The 19,525-nt window shown below is 42.2% G+C and overlaps 1 protein-coding gene across 1 annotated transcript in view; it reads right to left on the reverse strand.

Moving 5' to 3' along the window:
* Positions 1–3,332: 3,332 nt before the first annotated feature.
* The window catches only part of ASXL3 (ASXL transcriptional regulator 3), a 176,822-nt gene continuing 160,629 nt past the window's right edge, over positions 3,333–19,525 (reverse strand). Inside the window, 4 exon segments of the mRNA XM_077753852.1 lie at positions 3,333–4,553; positions 4,555–7,565; positions 10,835–12,782; positions 17,533–17,638. Coding sequence (XP_077609978.1) covers positions 3,917–4,553; positions 4,555–7,565; positions 10,835–12,782; positions 17,533–17,638 — 5,702 coding nt within the window. The 3' untranslated portion in view covers positions 3,333–3,916.

The raw sequence follows: 19,525 nt of genomic DNA on the forward strand, positions 1-19,525 counted from the left end.
AAAACAAACTACTGTACTGAAAATATGAACCGGATTAGGTTTCCAGGAAGCAGGAGAAATACAGCAGTACAAGAAAATTATGGCAACCAAGTAAAGCACTTTTCTTTGAAACATTCATGAACAGTACAAATACAACAAAGTTTTTCTACAGGCTAAATTATTCTGCAACTATCAAATATAGTACAAAGCGAAATAGTATGTGCTATAAAAAAGCAGCTCCTTTAAATTATAGTAAAAATGCTTTCTGTTCGCTTTACAGTGACAAAGCATGAGGACTGAAGAGTTTTTATATTCAGTGACATTTTGGCTACATAGGCCCCTGACAGTCTGATGAGTTCCTTTACTAGGACTCTTCACATTGTTCTCTAGAAACACAGAAAGACAGTGACTCTGGGCTCTGCGTGCTCGGTGGGCTCCTTCCCACCAGGCAGCTAGCGCGGCGCTGGCTTCCACGCCGGAGACAGGATCCAACCCTAAGTTAAGCCTGGCTTCGGCTTCTCTACCCTGGCGCCTCACCAGACCGAGGAGGAACTGGAAAACCAAGGCCACGGTAACTTCCTCTTTTGGAATTGAGCGAGGGTTTAAAAATGGGGCTGCGGCGTCAGGTATTCAGACTCTCGACTGCGTTACGGAGCACCATATGCACCAGCCTGTTGGGTTCTGAACGCTTAATTTGAACGACTAAGAACATCCGAGGTCTAGAAATCACCTAAACCTGCTATATAGCTCATCCCAGAAACACATACCGTCATAAAGTCTTTGTAGCAACCAGGCTCAACCTCAGAGGTTTGTTTTCAAGTTTTTTCCTTCAAACTAGACCTTAGCAGAGAAATATTATATATATATATAACTGTGGTGCTCTCGGTTCACCAACATTTCTGCTATTCTCACTTTGGGGAAGGAAAATTATTTTCATTTTGAAAATGAATTTGCATCAGAACGTTGTTATTAACATGCCCATTATCTACCTAAATGTTTTTACACACTTCAGGCATATGCATATCATAGAGGAAGGGGATTCGGGAATAGCCGTTTTCTTCCTTCCCCTGCTCCAAAAGTGCTACTTAGGGAAATACATCCTTTGTGATTAAAAAACAAAAAAATTACATGTTACATGTGCAAGTTCTATTCCTGATAGGGATATCATAGTGTCCAAAAATCAGGATAATGCACACACTAACATTTGCACATCACACCACAATAACCATGTAGTAACATACTACCTTTGCACATAGGCAGACACCTGTGGAAATCGGGAAACTAGGAACCTACTTATCTAATCCATACATACTGGCTTTTGTATATATTTATTAAGTGGACACTTACAAAATATCTGACCCACGTTTTACTTCTGAATTTTTCTTTCCATTAGTATGTCAGCCCAAAGATACCTGCTTTTCAGTAATAAAAGACATATGCGAACACTGGGAATTTAAACTGAGGCGGCTAAAAGAAAGGGCACAGAAAAAACACCCTCTTTGGACCTGGGTGACAGAATCCATGCCCGATCAACAATCGATTCTCCGAAATTATGTGAAAACTCCCCCGCTGTGTGAAAAATCAAAATATACAGAAGGACACTTTTTCTTTATTCCCAGTAAGTAATTTGCAGGCAGTATTCCACAAAGATGGAACTGATAATGAGCTCAGCATCGCTTCAGGCTCAACTGTACCTCATATACAGAGTGCAAAGCTTTGTAGAACGAAGTGTCTTTCAACACCGTGCCAGTTACTGATGTAGTAATTTTGAATCTGCTGGTGTGGACAGTACCTGACACCGGAAGAGCGGCAACTGGATGTGGAAGGAGGTGGCATGCAAGGGTCTCCGTGTCCCCGTTTTAGGGATGCCCTTCGGTGAGACTAGAGCATACTTTTCTGAACCAAGATGCTACTGAGCAGCCCACAGANTGAACTACATAAGGATCCACAGGAACTTACCCTGCCTTCCTTGGGACGGGCTGGTTAAGTGCACCAGCTCATTTCTCAGTCACAAAACTTTGTTACTTTCAGTGTGGAAAAACAGAAGCAAAAGGAAGCACCAAATCTCGGTCACAGAGGCAGGCCCTTCTTTGCTTTTCTTTCTTTTCAAGTATCTTTCACTATTAGCAATTTCTTAATAAACATGATGTCTGCATCACCTAACAAAATTTGGCAACATCACAATAATAAACATGGAGGAAAAAATACATATACCGTGGTGGATTACTATTAAAAAAAAAAAATCACAAGTGTTNCAGAAATGTCATCTCTGCTCCTTCCAGGTAATTTTTAAGACATGTTTTAAGGGAATGTCCGAAGTTTACATTGATGTGAAAATGTCTGTCGTTCTTACTCTGGATACAGATGATTCCCCCCCCACCCCCACGTTTTGTTTCGTTTTTTAATTCTATGGCCACAGTCAGTGGGTTAATGGCACTCCACATTTTGTGCTCTGTAATCTGAAGTCAAATGGGCGTGGTTTTTACGGCCTTTCATCTTCCCACATTGTGCATGTGCTTTTGAACTTGCTTTAGGGAACAGAGCCTGCTGACCTACAGCTGTTCTCTGGCATGAGGGTGACCAAAGTATGTGGAATGTAGCTCCAATCCTCAACACTCAGACTTCACTGGATAAACACTGAAGATTTTTGTAAGATGCAGTATCCCATTTTCAAAAGCAGTTCCACTCCCCCAAATATGAAGAATGTATTGAATTCACCTGAGGGGGGGGAACCCCAAAACATGCAATAACTAGAAGTTGTTTTTTTTTTAAATAAGGGCTATTTCCGAGTCAAATATATAGATGGCGTATCATGAGAAAAACATTGTTCAGAAATATATTAACACGTCAGTCTTCGGCAGTTCCTTTTTGTCATCAATGACACTTTAAAACAGAGGTGGTCAACCTCTGCAGAGTCAGAAGCCGGACTGTACCGGTGTCATCCATAAAGGACTACAATTATTTCGGCCCCCCCCCTCCATTTTAATATCTAGTAATTGTCTTTAGAGTGAACAGAACGGACCACTATCAACCCATTTGGATGTGTTTGCATACATAGCGTTTTATTTCCTTACTTTTAATTTTAGGGTATTTTTTTTTTCATACTTGCTCTTAAAAGCTACGCACGATGCTCTGAATCCCTACGGCCCTATGGCCCTCTGTTGGTCAACTCATCTGACAGTATCACGTATCAAAGGGCTCGAACCAGATTACTGGGCATGAGGCCCACACTGCAGTTTCAGGTAGAAGACACATTTCACTACAATGTGTGCACAATGTCCAATGCAGATCCAGACATTCTGCCAGTCTCTGAAAAGAGTAACGAGGGAGGGAAGAGAATAAGGACAGTGGAGTTCATGAATGGCATACCTCCTTTAATGGATCTTTTGAGATATGAGCAAATACAAGGAATCAGACATTTAAATAAGATTCCCCTTTCCAAATACGATTGAATCACTGTGGTAAAGGTAGGTCCAGAAGAGTCAATTCTGAAAACCCTCGTTGCAATGGTTAATCTACAGGAGAATGAATAACCAACCACCTTAAATCACTTTTCCCGTTCTCTTTCTACATCTGCATTTCTGGTTAGCAGTAAGTAATTAAAAATGTCCTTTCCCTAACTACACCTGGATTAAAAATAATAATAATAATAATAATAATAACGAATGGGGTAGTGACCTGTATACACATGGACAGAGATTTTCCAAAGCTGGGAATGGCAACTTAATCTGTAAAAGACATGCTGCTAAGCCCCTCGGCTGGGACGCGACCTCCCCTTTCTGGGAAATGCAAGTAAATAATCCCAGAGAGAAAAGAGAATCTGTTCCAAAGTAAAATAAATTATCACGATATAAACCACTGAGTTACTCAATTTGTTGCTGCTGATGCCGTTTGGCTTTTCCGTGCTGAAAAGGGATACTGCATCTTTCACCAGCTCTTACCGCACCACCAGGCAAGCCACACAGAGTTTGGAGGGACCTATGCAGTCGTCGTGGCAGAAGGCCCCACAGCCTTTGCACACGATCATGGCTTTCAGCCGGCAAGAGCATTTCAGTTCCAACTCATCCGCGTTGCTGCTGTCGGCAAAGTTCTGCACGGGCATCTGAGCATTCTGACCGGGCAGGCCCGTGGCAGGGCCGGAGCCGCTTCCCAAAATCCCGATGGACTTTTCAATCGCAGATGCCGCCCTTTTGAAGCTTGTGCTACCAAAGTGTATTGTTGGATAATTTCCACAGAGCTGCTGTTGTTGCTGCACCTGCATTTTCTGAGCAGCTAATTGGGTAAAAGGCTTTTGTGGCTCAGAAAGCAAATAGGAAGAGAAATCTGCATTTTTTAGCGCAAATGCTTTTAACTGTTCTTTCATTTCATTCTGGTCATAGGAAACTTGTTTCATGCCCAGTTCACAGCTGCTGCTTAAACCTTCCTCAAAAGAAAGAGGTTCCGATTTTATATTGCTACATATGCCCGTGGACTGTGGCCAACTAAGTCTCTTAGTGGTTTCCATGGTAACCGGCGGTTGCTTCTGATCGGATGGGACTTCTGCGTTAGGAAGAGGTGGAGGTAGTGGAGGTGGNCACTAGTGCTTTGTTTGGCAGTGCGTGCACGGCCCCTCCCACGTCATCGCCTTCTTTGATGGGCATGTTGGGGGATATCATGTTGGCTAACCTTAGCTGGTGAGGTGCTGAGGAAAGGCCAACCTCTCCCAGTCCCTTTTGTTCGAGATGCCTGTTGAAGGCAAACGCGTTACAGCCCCCTGGGGTCTTGGCAGAGGCCTGTAACAGCGCCGCGCTAGGGATGGGGCCCCGGGCAGCCATGGGCATTTGGTAAAACTGCTGTCGGTGTGAGGTACCCGCATCGGGGTGGAAGCTGCCATTCTTGTCGACGTGAAATAGGCTCTGCTGGAAGCTACAGGAAGGGAGCAGCCGCTTTTGCTGTTTGACCTCGGGGCTATGAACAATTCGGTTCTGCATGGAGTGCTTGTTCAGCCACTCTTGCTTAAATGGCTGGCCGTGTCCTAGCTGGCTCATGCCCGAGTTGATGACACAAGGCACCCCTTTAACATCCGGCTCCACCAACAACTTCCCTGGCTCACATTTAACTTGTGTGTGTTCCCCCACCGTCCTGGCGACTCTCTTTTTGGGGTGGTTTTCTCGTTTTCTCATTTGCAGTGGTGCAAGGGTCCCTGCCAGGTAGCCCTTCCCGTCGGGATTTGGAGAGCTGGATGGCATTTCTACAATGTTCCTCTCTGGTGCTGTTTTACCCGCTGAGGTAGTTTGAAGAGGCAGAGGAAGCCTGTTAATTTCGAGCTTGGCTCCCAGTCTGGGCTGAGGCAACACTTTCTCCAAAGGCAGGTTGCCCTGGAGTAGCTGTGTCACCAGTGGATTGTTAGCCTCCACGGATGAGAGACGGCAGCCGGAGCTCCCTGCGCTGGGGACTCTTTTCAGGGGGTCTGCAGCCAAGGAGACGGCCTCCTCCATGGGGCCAGAGGTGGGGGGCTTCACGTTCTGTGCCTGCTGCACACTAGGGGTGACCTCTGTGGCCGGAGGAGGCAACTCGGGGCCGGGGAAGTCTTCGGTGTCCATTCTAAAGCCCTTGTCCGCTTCGTGAGGTTCAGACTTCACTGGGAGAGGGACATTTGTCATGAGATTCCTGGGGTGAAGTTCTGACATGTGTGAGTAGCCGGCATGCTCGGTTTTGATAGCCTTGGGACAGCCCTGCTCCAGATAGTCTTTCTGCTTACTTGAGCTGGAGTGACTAACCAGGGGCTGTCCTGGGCCCCTCATCCCCTCCTCGTTCCAGCAAATCCGGTTGCCTGGGTTATACTGATTGCTACAGGTCGTGTCTGCTTCACTTTTGAAAGTGGCCGAGCCACGTGCCTGCTCAGCAAAGCTATTACTAGGAGCAGTCGCTTCATTTAATTTATCTGGGACAACAAGGGGTCCTTCTCGGAGACTTGAGCAGGCCGCCTGCATCGTTTTACAGTCTTGCTTTGCTGTGGGAGCAGCAAGGAAACTAGAAGTGTGATCCACGCCTTCGTTTGCAACTGGCTCAGGCCTGCTAATGACAGATACCTGAGGACACGCCATGGGCTGGACGGAGGCTTCTGTCCTCACTGACCTGCTCTGGAGGTCCAGGCTGGCTTCAGCACTTTCGACGGAGACGGTCAGGGACAACGTGGAGGTCAGCGTGGTGCTGTGGTCAACGATGACTTTACATGGAATCGATCTGTTTATGGCTGCTGGTGCAAAGCCCCCCGGAGGCTGCTGAGGTTTCCCAGAATTGTCTGCCCTGTTTCGAAGCCCTGAATTTTTGTCCAAGCTCTCAGCACTCATCTTGGGAGGACTCTCGTAAGAGTTTATTGTTAGCATGCTTCCGGTAAACATTGCGACAGGTGGACGTGCAGCCAGAGTGTCTGTGACTGCTACGGAATCCCTGCAGCTGAGGGCGGCTCTCACAGTGGTACCCATGGGTCCGGTGGCCTGTTCTTCACTCCCAGGCATGGCTATCTTCTCAGAAGGAAATCTGCTGTTAATTCCCGTTGGGGGAATCAAGACAGAGCTAGTGGAGAGATGGTTGGGCAAGTTATTTCCAATGGAGGGAGTTGGCACAGAGGTGTACTGACTGGAGACTAAGTTATTAGCACTGCTGCTGGACAGTAGCGCCTGCTTGTCATCCATGGGGCTCGGTACACTGCAGCCCTCTGTCGTGAGGGGGACAGGAGTGCTTTCAATACATTTTGGTATAATGGCTATGCACGGAGTGTCAGTTCCCTGGATGGTTTTTAACATGCTTCTATTACAAGCGGAAATCGTAGTGTTTGCACTGTCAACAGACATTAGAACAGAGGATTTATCAACAGAACTCACAAAGGGATGTTCTTTAATTGCTCCCGACATAGCAGTGCTGCAAACAGACACGGGGACAGAATTTTTATTAAAAAGCATGGGCACACTGCTATTTTCAGAAGAGGTAGATGAAACAATTTTCTCAGATAAGTGCGACACAGGTATATTTTCGTCAGAGCTATGCACAGATAAGTCAGTGGCAGTTTCTGGAAGTTTAGCTGGGGTAAGAGACTGCTGTAATACAGTGGTGGTCTCCCGGAGGTGCGCTGACTTGTTGCTAGGGGATCTGCAGTTTGGATTGACAATAATCACACCAGTGGACCCTTCGATTTTTGTTTCAGGTGTAGAAGAGACTTCTAAGCTCGGAGGCCCATCCTTTGAGCTGAGCGCAGGCAACCGGGACTCTTTAGTGTTCTGGAAGAGGTGGGCTCGGGCTTGATGCTTTGCAAAGAGCTTCGCCTTTGTCTGCTCTTTGATATGTGCCAGGGTTCTCGCCTTTCCACCCTCTCCTGGGCTCCCCATAGCTCCTGAGACGATGCTCGCCGCAGCGGCCACAGCAGCAGCTGCCGCTGCCTCTCGCTGGGCCCTTGCCTGCTGGGCCCGGGCCTTGATGTCCGCAAGGGTCCTGGCTCCTGTGTTCCTCCCACTGCCGACCGACGTGCTAGGGGATGCGCGAGACTCCGTTTTGGAGACTGGCTGGCTCTTGATAATAAAAGGTGGCCCAATTTTGGAAAGCTGGATCTACAGGAAGGGGAGAATGGAAAGATAAAGCGCTCGGTACATGATCACAAAGGAGGCATGAGGAACGTGATAATGCAAGAGGAAAGAGGAGCTGCAGTCTCTCATAATGTGGCATGAACTACACCTAAATCCCCAAACGGCCTTTTGTGTATAAAGCTACAATAAATGTAGCATGAACGTGAAATTAAAATTTCTAATCTCTGTTTTTCATCTACAGAAACATCAACTGGTGGCTTCATTTGGTATGGAAATGAAACATCTTCTTAATGCCTCATATAAATGGAAACAAAATCCATGCTTCTTAAAATGAGGTTAGCTAAAAAAGACTTAGAGATATTTAGCTTTTAAATTATCTTCCTTGCTGGCATAGCAAACTAGGACCTTAACTCTACATGGTTAAGAGTTTCTCTCTTAATTTCACACAGAGAAAAAAGCCTTTAGCCAAGAGGTCAGGAGACTAGAATTCTCATCCTGGCTTCACTCAAAGGAAATCCGTGACCTTAGGCAACTCACCGTATAACTCAGTTTCTCCAATGACCTCCCTGAGCCAGAGACCCCGTGGTTTTTACATACTCCCACACCACCTAGCATGCTGCCCCATACATGTGTAATGAGCACACAATAAGAGTTTGTAAACTCGGGACGCCTGGGTGGCTTAGTCGGTTAAGCGTCCGACTTTCGCTTAGGTCATGATCTCGCGGTTCGTGGGTTCGAGCCCCGCGTCGGGCTCTGTGCTGACTGCCAGCTTAGAGCCTGGAGCCTGTTTCGGTCTGTGACTCCCTCTCTCTCTGACCCTCCCCTGTTCACACTGTCTTGCTCTCTCTCCTAGAAATAAATAAAAATATTTAAAAAAAAAAGTTTGTAAACTCACTTGTAAAATGAGACTAGTTATTTCTGGTCTATTTCCTTCACAGGGCTCTTATAAAGATGGAATGAGACTATACTGGTGTGAGTACTCTGCTTTCCAAAGGGATTTCATAGCATTATCTTTTCATGAAAGCAAGAGCAACTCTGGTTTTCTGCCTTAGAGGCAGAAAGGCAACTCTGGGTTGGGCAGTTTCTTCTGATACTGGCAATCTGCAATTTGCTGAATTTCATAAATATCCCAACCCACAGTGACCACCTACTCATGCTAATGAAAGAGACTCAGTCATCACCAAATTCACGAGGCACAGGACCTAACACTCAAGATCCCATAGCATTGCCTGTAATGCACTGGTCACTAAAAATATCCTTAGACTCACAGATTTGTAGAGCTGGAAGGGTTCTGATTAAAGCACCTCATTGTACAGTTGAAAAATCTTGACACTGTGGAGGGAAAGTAGGCTGCCCTGGGGTCATATAGGGAATGACAGTGAGTCTTCGGGCTCCCATTCAGGGATGTTGACAGGTACTGTGCTTCCCTCGTTTTCCTCTCTCTAGACAAGGCTTTTCCTAGAACACTTATCTCTCTTCTTAACACATGTATATTTATACTATAAACCCCTGACATGTACCATAGGATTCTATCAGTTTCGAATTATGCTTTGGAACTTTGGTAGAATCAATTATCTTACTGAGCTATCTTATTTCTCATGTTCCACCTTGTGAGGTCTCTCTTCTAATCCAAAGGCTCCAAAGGAAAAATGAATTAAGAGAGGAGATTTGGTGTTTCCTTTAAAATATTTCCTTTAGGGGCGCCTGGGTGGCTTAGTCGGTTAAGCGTCTGACTTTTCGCTTAGGTCATGATCTCGCGGTTCATGGGTTCGTGCCCCGCGTTGGGCTCTGTGCTGACTGCCAGCTCAGAGCCTGGAGCCTGTTTCAGTCTGTGACTCCCTCTCTCTCTGACCCTCCCCTGCTCACGCTCTCTCTCTCTCCTAGAAATAAATAAAAAACATTAAAAAAATTTAAAAAATAAAATATTTCCTTTAGTTATAAAAAAACCAATCTAAAGACATTAAAAAAATTATGCCTGGATATGCTGAAGAACTCAAGGTTGAACAAACATCAAATATTCTTATAGTATCTATCTTTACAAAGTATATATTACATTGAAAACAAACTTTTGATAAGAAAAATTAGTCTGCTATATTTAAAAATATTTCCTATGACAAGTATGCCTATATTTTTTCCCAATGCTTCAGAAATTAAAATGCAAAGTGGAGTTTTAATTACCGCTTAATGTTCATCTTTCACATCTCTAGAATCTTATTTAATAGAGGTTACTTTATTAAATAGAATAGCTACAGCTACCCTCTTAGAAGTCAGCCTTATGGATATCATGAGTCACACACAAAAAATAGATGTCAGATTAGAACAAAATAAAGAGAAAGAGATTAAGAGAAACAAAGCTAGAATATGTTTATAATTCTAGACCAAACCTATAGTGTGATAACCATTTTATTGTAAGACAATGTAAATGGACTGAGATGAAAGCATCAAATAAATATAGATAATATTGAGTAGGATTTTTTTATTATTATTAAACAGAGTGTTTCTTTTGAATTAATGTCAATTTTCAGTTTACTTAGGCAGAGTCAATTTATATAAAAGGCTTGTTTTCTCTGAGTTAAAACCCACCTGGGATCAAAAGAAAATATATAAATAGGAATGTCTGACTACAGGCTCTATTATTTGTAAAGTTAAATACCTGTTTACTATCTTGAAAAAAAAAAGAAATAAAATAGGATCTGTTTACCTACATATCTACAGCATTTTCCCTCAGGATGTATAAAGCAATTTCATTGATTTATTCAAGAAATATTTAATGAGGCTCTTCCATAAGTCAGGTCCTTTCTGCTAGGCAATGGTGGTGGTCAATGTTTGCTGGAAAATAACTAAACCGATTACCTGTACCTTCACCTCTTTAGTGCACGCCTCTGACTTTTGACTACCTTCCCTAGCCCTACTGGACTTTTCTAGGACATTGAACTATCTTTCAACTTTCCCCAAGTGTATGTAGGTCTCTGTCCTACACCCTGAAGTCCCCGAAAGACCCTGTATCTTTTGGCCTATAGGCTCCTTCAGGCACTGTTCTCCCTCCTCATTTCTTTTTCCTTAAATGCTGAGATCTAAATATATATATGTGTATCTAAACTTATCATATGAGCTCAGGGCACAGCCTTAAAAAAGATCATTTAATATTAGACTGGTGTTGGAGTATTAGACTGTAAACTGCTCCATAAAGCCTGGAGGGAAGAAAACCTTATTTAAAATGTGAAAACTAAGCATCTAAGTAGGAAAAGCCTATCTATGGAATTGCGTCTGTTGTTATTATTATTAGTCTGTACCTTGAGAGGTGGAACCCTGGGCTCCTCTCTGGGGGGCTGCTCCTTCTCAGCGGGGCTGCTGGACGATAAGTTCCGCACTGACTGGTCATCTTCTATCCTAGCCCTCTTTTCCTTACAGATTCCGAAACTGTGCTGCTCTGCAGTTTTCCTCTTTGATATCTCGGATTCTCTACTTTCATTTCTCATCCCATCGGGTGACTTGGAGGGCTCTGACAACTTGGAAGAATGCAAGGTCTCCAACCGGTTCTGTGAGCTCCCTTGCTTATGTGTTTTATTTCTAGAGCCTTCTGAAAATGAAGACTTATCCACCGATGAAACATACTGTTTGTCCTGTAATTTAGCTGATGGAAGCTCATTTCCCTTACTCTCTGTCTCTTCAGAAAAGACAGGTAACTCCAACGGCGAAGATGCCCCCTTCTTCTCTGTTCTTTGTAGGACATTATGATTTTTAACTTTTATCATTTCTATAGAAGGAAGTTCTGGAATCGAAGCAGGGTAGGGCTTCTCAGTTTCAATGTGTAATTTACAAGGCTGCTGATTCAGAGTCTTGCTGTGCAATTCTTCGCATGGAAATGCTTCAGGAGCAATGGAAGAACCCATTTTGATGGGTTCAGGAGTATTTGATAGAGTCTTCTGTTGAGAGAGAAGGCCCTCACCCAGGGGCTTGGCAGGGGCAGAACCTTCATCTTTTTGTGGGGAGAGTGGTTCTTCAGAGATGGAAGGGGACTTTCTTTGCTGATGCACCATTCTGTCATTCATGGAAGAATTAGAAATTGGAGAGGTTTCTGAAGGAAGTGGCAAACTAGATATAAAAGTGGTCTCAGATGTGAGAAGCATGGAAGACACTGAAGACGTTTCTGATGTCAAAGGTAAATCCGACATGGGTGATGTTTCTGATGTTAATGGTAAATTTGATACCGGGGATGCTTCAGACGTTAAAGGTAAATTGGACATGAGAGATGCCTCTGATATTTCAGGTGAAGTGGATACTGGAGAGATTTCTGACATCAAAGATGCATGAAGGTTTTCATCAGGGGGATTTCTCTGGTTATATTTGTCTGCATTTTCAGTGCTGGACACCTCAGAACAAAATGTGGTCTCAAGGGAGGCTGGAGTACACGATTCCTCTGAAGTGGATTGGGTTTCCCCTCCTGGGGATGTCAGGCTGGTACAGGCTTCCTCTGGACTCTCGGAAGAGAAGGAAGTTTCAGAGATGCAAGCATTTTCAGAAAGCTGTTCGTCAGGCTCACTCTGTAGCTCCATATCTATGGCAATTCCTTCACTGGGAAATTGGCCTTCTAAAGAAGATGACCCTGTTTTTATTTTTGGAGTATTGATCTCTACTGCAGCTTCTGGCTCCTTATATTCTGTGTCACTGGCATGAGTCACAGATGAAGCAGAAGGAATGAGAGAGTCACAGACTTCTAGTTGATCAATAACAACCGACATTTCTTCCTGGGGAGACTCTGGTTTCTCGTCCACTTTAACTTCAATGTGAGGCAAAGTTTCTAAAACCTCATTCATCATAACACAGGATTCCAAGTTATCTTCAGGAGGTGCTACTTGGGGCTCTTCGTGAGAGTTGGCTGGACTTTCAGACCCCTCAGAAAATTCAGGTATCGTCTTATGATTTTCATCCTGACATTCGCAGATACTAGTCTCTACCTCTTCAGCAATTTCCTCCTGAATCACAGATTCTTCAGGGATCAAGATATCTTCTGATTCTGATTCTGCCATTACATCTTTACCTACATCTACCATAGCACAGAAATCCGGCTCTGGTGAAGTTGGACTTTTCATGCTTTTTCGCTGCTGCTCTTCCAAGGGAGTCTGTGCAGAAAGGCCTGGGAGGCCAGTGGTTCCGGTTCCACATGAAGAACTACTCTCAGCTCCATCATTGTTTGGTCCAGAAGTAAGCTTTATTGAGTCCTCTCTTGACATGCCCAACCTGAACAGAAATTAGAAATATTAAATTACTGTTCAACCACAAAATACAAAAGGTACAACTTGGAGATGTATATTATTCAATGGAAATGAATGAATCAAATTAATTTTATAATCACTAAATAACATGCTTCATTTATGTAAAATAGTTTATGATGATATGATGACTTAGTTTTCTGGTGCTTTTGTAATCATAACTAAAATAAAGTCTACTTCTGGGTAAGAAAGGTATAGATTTTTATATTTATTTATTTATCAACTTATGTACTTATTTTTGGTATGGATTTTTATTCTGTAAGCAAGGGGATATGAATTTTTCCAAGTGTTGGTAAAGGAATATAAAATTATGTACTATAAAAGATTAGAAAATATGGGCAGAAAAGCAAAAGAATGTGTAAGATCTAAATTTTTTTAATCACAAAGTAGCAATTATAATAGAAATCTGCACAGTCTTCAAAAGATGCAGCATAAGCAAATAAGATCAATGGAAGATGGATATGGTGTAAAATCTTGAAACTGAAAGAACTTCCTTTGGAAAAAGATTAACTTCTCTCAAACCAATGTAAGAGGCATTACCTTATTTTAGTCTCTAAGTGTCTAACATAAAACAATATGGAAATTTCACTAAAAATGTAACAAACATATTTGGGGTCAACAAAGTTGATTCTACTAAGTTACATCTGTTTGAGGCAAGGCTTTAAAATTCTTTTTTGTGATCGCTTACTCTAAAGATATTCCAGAAAAAAAAGCAAAGGGTATCAAGAAATAATCCAATCTAATATTCATGTCCTAAGGGACGTTCATCAGAATTACAAAGATATTATTGTAAATCACTACCTCCTGTCAGACTAAGTTACAATGTCAGCATCACATGGTAGAGAAATATGCTGTTCTAAATGGAGTTAAATTAGAGAACAGACAATTACAAAGATAAACAGAAGACAGACTTCTCTCTTCTGGAGAAAACAAATTTGAGTGGAGAAATACAGCTATAATAGTATCGAGGGAGAAAAATATCTCAGTGAAATCTTCTTCAACATCTTACTTAAATCCTCAAAATGAAAGGGAAATAAAGTTGAATACATTTTTCGGTGGTGTCACTGCCTTTTTTACCAAAATTCAGAAGGCTCTTAAAAAGAAGACAGAAGATACTACCCTAATAATTAAGTCTCTCTTCTTTCAATTTTCACTAAGATGGCCTCAAAGTAAGCTATAACTTATAACTATCCTACACTGAGAGGAACAGAAGAACTACATTACAGATGAATTCAAAGCAGAATAATCAACTAGGAATAAGGTCCCTTGGGGCTAAGCCAAGCACCGATACTAGGTTAGGTGTAGAATATACGGTATGTATCCACTGGTAGCCAAATTTCTGCTAGTTGGTTAGTAAGTATATAATACATATATTAATTTATATTAAATGTTTAATATTATTAAAGATCATATATGTATATAATAAATGTATATATGGAAAACAGCACTGTATAAAATATGCCTATGTCAACATTTTATTATTTTCTCGAAAAAATAGATTTAAGATAGTATAAGGCACAGAAGCTTGATTTTCATAGCACATCACATAACACCAGAAAGGAAAACATTAAAGTCCAGAAATGTAGACTACAAATAACAGGCCAACTACCATAATTCTGATTTAGCATATATATGGCTGATCTCTAACTAAAGCAAATATAGAACAGTCCTATGTTATTAGGAGAGTAAGTCAATAAGAATCATAATAAAGAGCTCAAACAAAGAGTTGAAAACTACAGTAGACAAATCTTAACTAGTGGGGAGTTTGGTTCAACATTCCTGGGAAAACTTAAGTGAAAAGGCACATGTCAACTGAAAATCATCTGACACTAGGAGAAATAATCCCTCACAGGCTGGGGGAGTGCAGGTAATCTAGAAGTAACCAAATCAGAAGGGTGGTCAATGAAATGTCCAAAACACATCTGTTATTCTATGTGTAATCAAAGACAGGAAAAGACAAGGAAGAAGTTCAGTGATGTGAGAGGACAGAAACTCTATGGATAAACTGCAGCAAGAAAAGGGTCAAGTAAAAGAACTGTTTGAATATTCAGAACTCCGGGACGATGACATGCTTACTTACACTATTTTGGCTGTCACTCCCATATGCATGGGAGTCTGGAAGCCCCCCAAATTTTATGTAAAAAAATTATGTGTGAATTTTTCTGAGAAGGAATTGCAGCATTAAGACACTGAGCAAATTACTGAACCACACCTTGTAAGCCTGGGAAAATTAATTTCATCGTGTCTCAGTTTCCTAAACCCTTTTTTTTAAACATAAGAATAATACAGGTATCCACCTTATAGGACTTTTGGGCAGGTTAAGTGAAATAATACCTGCAAAGCTCTTAGAAACACATTAAAGCCGAGTATGCTCAAAGACGACTTGCATGGAGAGCTCTCTGTAACACCTGGTCTCTAGGGACAGGCCTCCTGAGGGCAGAAACCTAGGCAGCGCTACACATGTCTGCCGTTCTGGCATGCAGTGTTGGGCACAGATGAGATGTTGGGTCAATTTTGCTGATTTGAAAAAAAACAAAAAACAAAAAACAGAGGGCCCGACACTCAACAACAACTAAGGACCAGTGCTTAGGAGGTAACCGGCTCAGTTATCTTTTGCCAGCACTGAAAAGGGTGCTCTCAACATTGCCTTTGTCAGACAAAAGATGAGGAGGCCTCCTGAGTGGTCTCCAATGTCATCTTCCAGGGTCCTTAACCCTGCCAGGCACCAGCATGATCTGGAGAGCATCTAAAGATACATATTCCTGGGCTCGGCCCCTGGAGATTCCCAATCGGTTTGTCTGGAATGGGTCCTGGAAAACTGTATCTATTTTTACAAGCTCCAATGAGGGGGAACCTGGGTGGCTCAGTCAGTTAAACGTCCAACTCTCGATTTTGGCTCAGGTCATGATCTCACAGTTTGTGAAATCGAAACCTACTTCACGCTGATAGCAGGGAGTCTGCTTGAGGTTCTTCCCTCTCTTTGCCCCTCCCCTGTGCACATGCGTATGCATTCTCCTGGGTGGCTCAGTTGGTTAAGCGTCCGACTTCAGCTCAGGTCATGAGCTCACAGTTTGTGGGTTTGAGCCCTGCGTCGGGCTCTATGCTGATAGCTAGCTCAGAGGCTGGAGCCTGTCTTTGGCCTCTCTCCCTGACCCTCCCCTGCTCACACTCACTCTGTCTCTCAAAAATAAATATAAAACATTAAAAAAAAATTTTTTTTAATCAAAATAAACATAACACAACACAACACAGCATAACACAACNGAGGTTCTTCCCTCTCTTTGCCCCTCCCCTGTGCACATGCGTATGCATTCTCCTGGGTGGCTCAGTTGGTTAAGCGTCCGACTTCAGCTCAGGTCATGAGCTCACAGTTTGTGGGTTTGAGCCCTGCGTCGGGCTCTATGCTGATAGCTAGCTCAGAGGCTGGAGCCTGTCTTTGGCCTCTCTCCCTGACCCTCCCCTGCTCACACTCTCTCTGTCTCTCAAAAATAAATACAAAACATTAAACAAAATTTTTTTTAATCAAAATAAACATAACACAACACAACACAGCATAACACAACACCTCCAATGAGGATTTCGATGTAGCCAGGCTTGAGTAATATGCTGGTGACAATATATGAAGGCATATAAGTAGCCTGCTGCATTTTTAATTTTTGAGAAAACACGTGAATTATCTCCTGTTCATTCTGTTTAAATATGTATGTGCATCCATGGTCCTAGGATAGCAACTGAACACAAGCCTTCCTACTTGGGAGTACTGCTAGTTAGGACACTCCACCAAATGCTAGCCTACTCTGAGTAAGCAGGCTGTTAATCATGGTTCCTCTTCAAGAAGGGTACTCATATAAGCCTCCCGACATTTTTTACCCTGTTTCCAGGGGGATAGTTTATGAAATTAGATCAAATGGTACAGATTCTGTTACCTGCCACCACCTTAGTATCATTTACACAAAACAACAACTCTTAAGCATTAGTTGTGCATGTGGGAGTTCAAGCACAAATTCCTCTCTAAGGAGGATCTAAAGTCACTGTCAGCTCCTAAATCCTCCCTCCTTCCTTAGGGACCCTATGGTCTCTGAGACTCTAATTCTGCTCCAGTAGGATATGTCCTGTCCCTTCTAAATGAGGCAAAGGCAAAACTGCTTTCAATTTAATTCAGTCACTACCGCACTTACGTGTGGCTGGCATTATTTTTAAAAGAAACATGCACAAAGAAAAATAATAAACTAAAAACTGATTGCACTCAAAAAGGAAGATGGATGAAAAGTAATACCTCCGGCTCTCCCCAGAACAAGGACTAAACACGTGTATATGCACAGTCAACATTTTAGGAAAAGATGTGAGAACTGAATGTGTCTAAAATTATTTATCTCTGAAGTATTTGTTAATGAATATCCGTAGATTAAAAACAGGAGAGTTTTACTAAAATCTAGTTAAGGAAGCCATAACGGACTTCTATCAGATTTCATGTGCTATTTTCAGTCCAAAATGAATTTTCATGGACAGGTTATAAACCCTTGAAAATGCATTTTTTAAAACTTTAAGTGCTGATATGCCACTATAATTTTACCTGCGATTTCTTACACTGAGGGACTATTGCCTTTTATGGCAGCCTTATTAAGCTTTACAGCATATGCGTGCACTGTGTGAAGCAGAGAATTACACTTTCATTTCCTTCAGAGAGAAATGAGAAAAAAAAATGTTCTAGTACTTACTTTTCTCCATAAAACCTTTCAAAGAATTTTTCTTTCCAAGGTTCTGTTTTCTTTTCCTTCTCAATTTCTTGCCTTATCCGCAACTGCATTTCTGGAGTAAACTCTCCTAGAAAGAAAATGTTTATGTGTGGAGTAAGAGTGGCCACAGCTTCTGCCAATTAATAAAGAAAACATGTACTTAATTTGAGTAAACTTTTATGGATGTTGAAAAGTAAAAGGTTGAGTAGTGATATTTCCATAGCTTCTCTTTTTATGAACATCGCTCAAACAGTCATTTAGCCATAGATGAACTTTAAAACCCTCAGCAAATACACTGTATGGTAAGGGCTGCACATGAAATAGCGTATATTCAGTGCCCTTAATGAAATCAGTCTGGTGGGAGAAAAGGCACACAAATTGACTATAATATAATGTCGAAAGCCCTGTATGGCCCGTAAGAATAAAGGTAGTGAAAGTACAGAAGAAAAGGCACTTAATTCTGCCTGAATCGATTAGGGAAGACCACATACAGGAAATGGCTCTTTAGTTAGCTTTTGAAGGATGACCAAGCTTTTATAAAGTAATTAACTCACAAGGCACAGAGATATGAATATGTATATTTATGTTCTTTTGAGTGGCCAATTGTGAGCCGAATGTGGGAGTAGGATGAAATGAAATGCGAAAGGTAGGCTGAGGCCAATTAGCAAAAACATGGTGAGAGTTCTACATTCTCCCTACAAGAGACAGAGAGGTCCTGATGGCATTCACTCAGGGAGGAATATGGCCAAGTAAGTGGCTTAGAAACAAGATGAAGACACAGGAGGACTCCAGACAGGAGGCTGTCGAACAACACAGATGAGAGACGGAGAGGACAGTCAGGCCAGCAGCTGTGGGAATGTTCAAGGGGATTCAGATTCACAGCACAATTAACACTTCATCACCGAGTCCCAGTCGGCCTGGGGAGAAGGAAGAGGACCAAAGAGATCATCAAGTTTCATGGTGAGGAGCTCTGAGGACAGTGATGACATTAATAGAGACGGGGGACAAAAGAGATAGCAGATAGTAAAGGGAAGACAGTGAGGTTAATATTGGCATTATGGTTTTAAGGTGCCTGATATCAGCTAGAGTGAGCTGGCAGGCATGTGGACTACAACACAGGATTAAGAGAGAGGAGCCATAAGGCAGAAGCATGTGGGCCATACACCAAGGTGGTGAAGGAGGCCGGTTATTGAATGTGCACAGCTACAAGAGAAAATACCAGAGAAGAAAATAGCAGAGACATTGATACATATCATCAGATGGAAGGACTCAAGCTCCCAAAGGAGGCTGAGGAATGGCTTCCAGCAACATGGCCATCAGAAACAATTTAAAATATATTATGAACGTCAAAGGTAAATGGTTTCAACTTGGATGAGGTAAAAAAAAAAAAAGAGAGAGAGAGAGAGAGAGAGACATTGCAGAAGGAACATGAAATGTCAGGACTTAAAAAGAGAAGGACACTGCCTTTGCCCTTAGAAAGCCCTTAGTATTCTCCACGAGGGATTATTCTGGTTGTGTACAGCAGGGCCACACCCAACTAAAACAATGTGAGCGGGAAGGGAGTAGAAATGTGGCAGCTTTGGTTATTTTGAGTGTTTTGAGAAGTTTAATGACTAACAGAAGAATAAGCTGAAGTGGTGGCTTTAGAGGAAGAAAGTATTAAAAGAAGATTCTTTAAGCTCCAAGATGTTAAGAGAATACATGAAGCCTCAAAAAAGTGATTAAAATTCCCATTCCAAAGAGGGTCTAGCTATATCAAAAAATTGTATTCTGTTCTAGATAACCTCACATTTCTTTAAAAAATATCAGACATCAAAAATGCCAAGTATAACAAAGAATTAGTGAAGCCATTTGGGATAGATTGGGAGTTTTTACTATTTTCAAGTGTACTTCAGGGGGAGAAAAAGTCTCAAGAAATTAGAGAAAGGTACGAAGCCGGTACAGTGTGTGTACTGAAACACGTCAAATAATAATG

This window comes from Crocuta crocuta, unplaced genomic scaffold (genome assembly GCF_008692635.1).
Source record: "Crocuta crocuta isolate KB4526 unplaced genomic scaffold, BGI_CrCroc_1.0 scaffold231, whole genome shotgun sequence".
Lineage (NCBI taxonomy): Eukaryota > Metazoa > Chordata > Mammalia > Carnivora > Hyaenidae > Crocuta > Crocuta crocuta.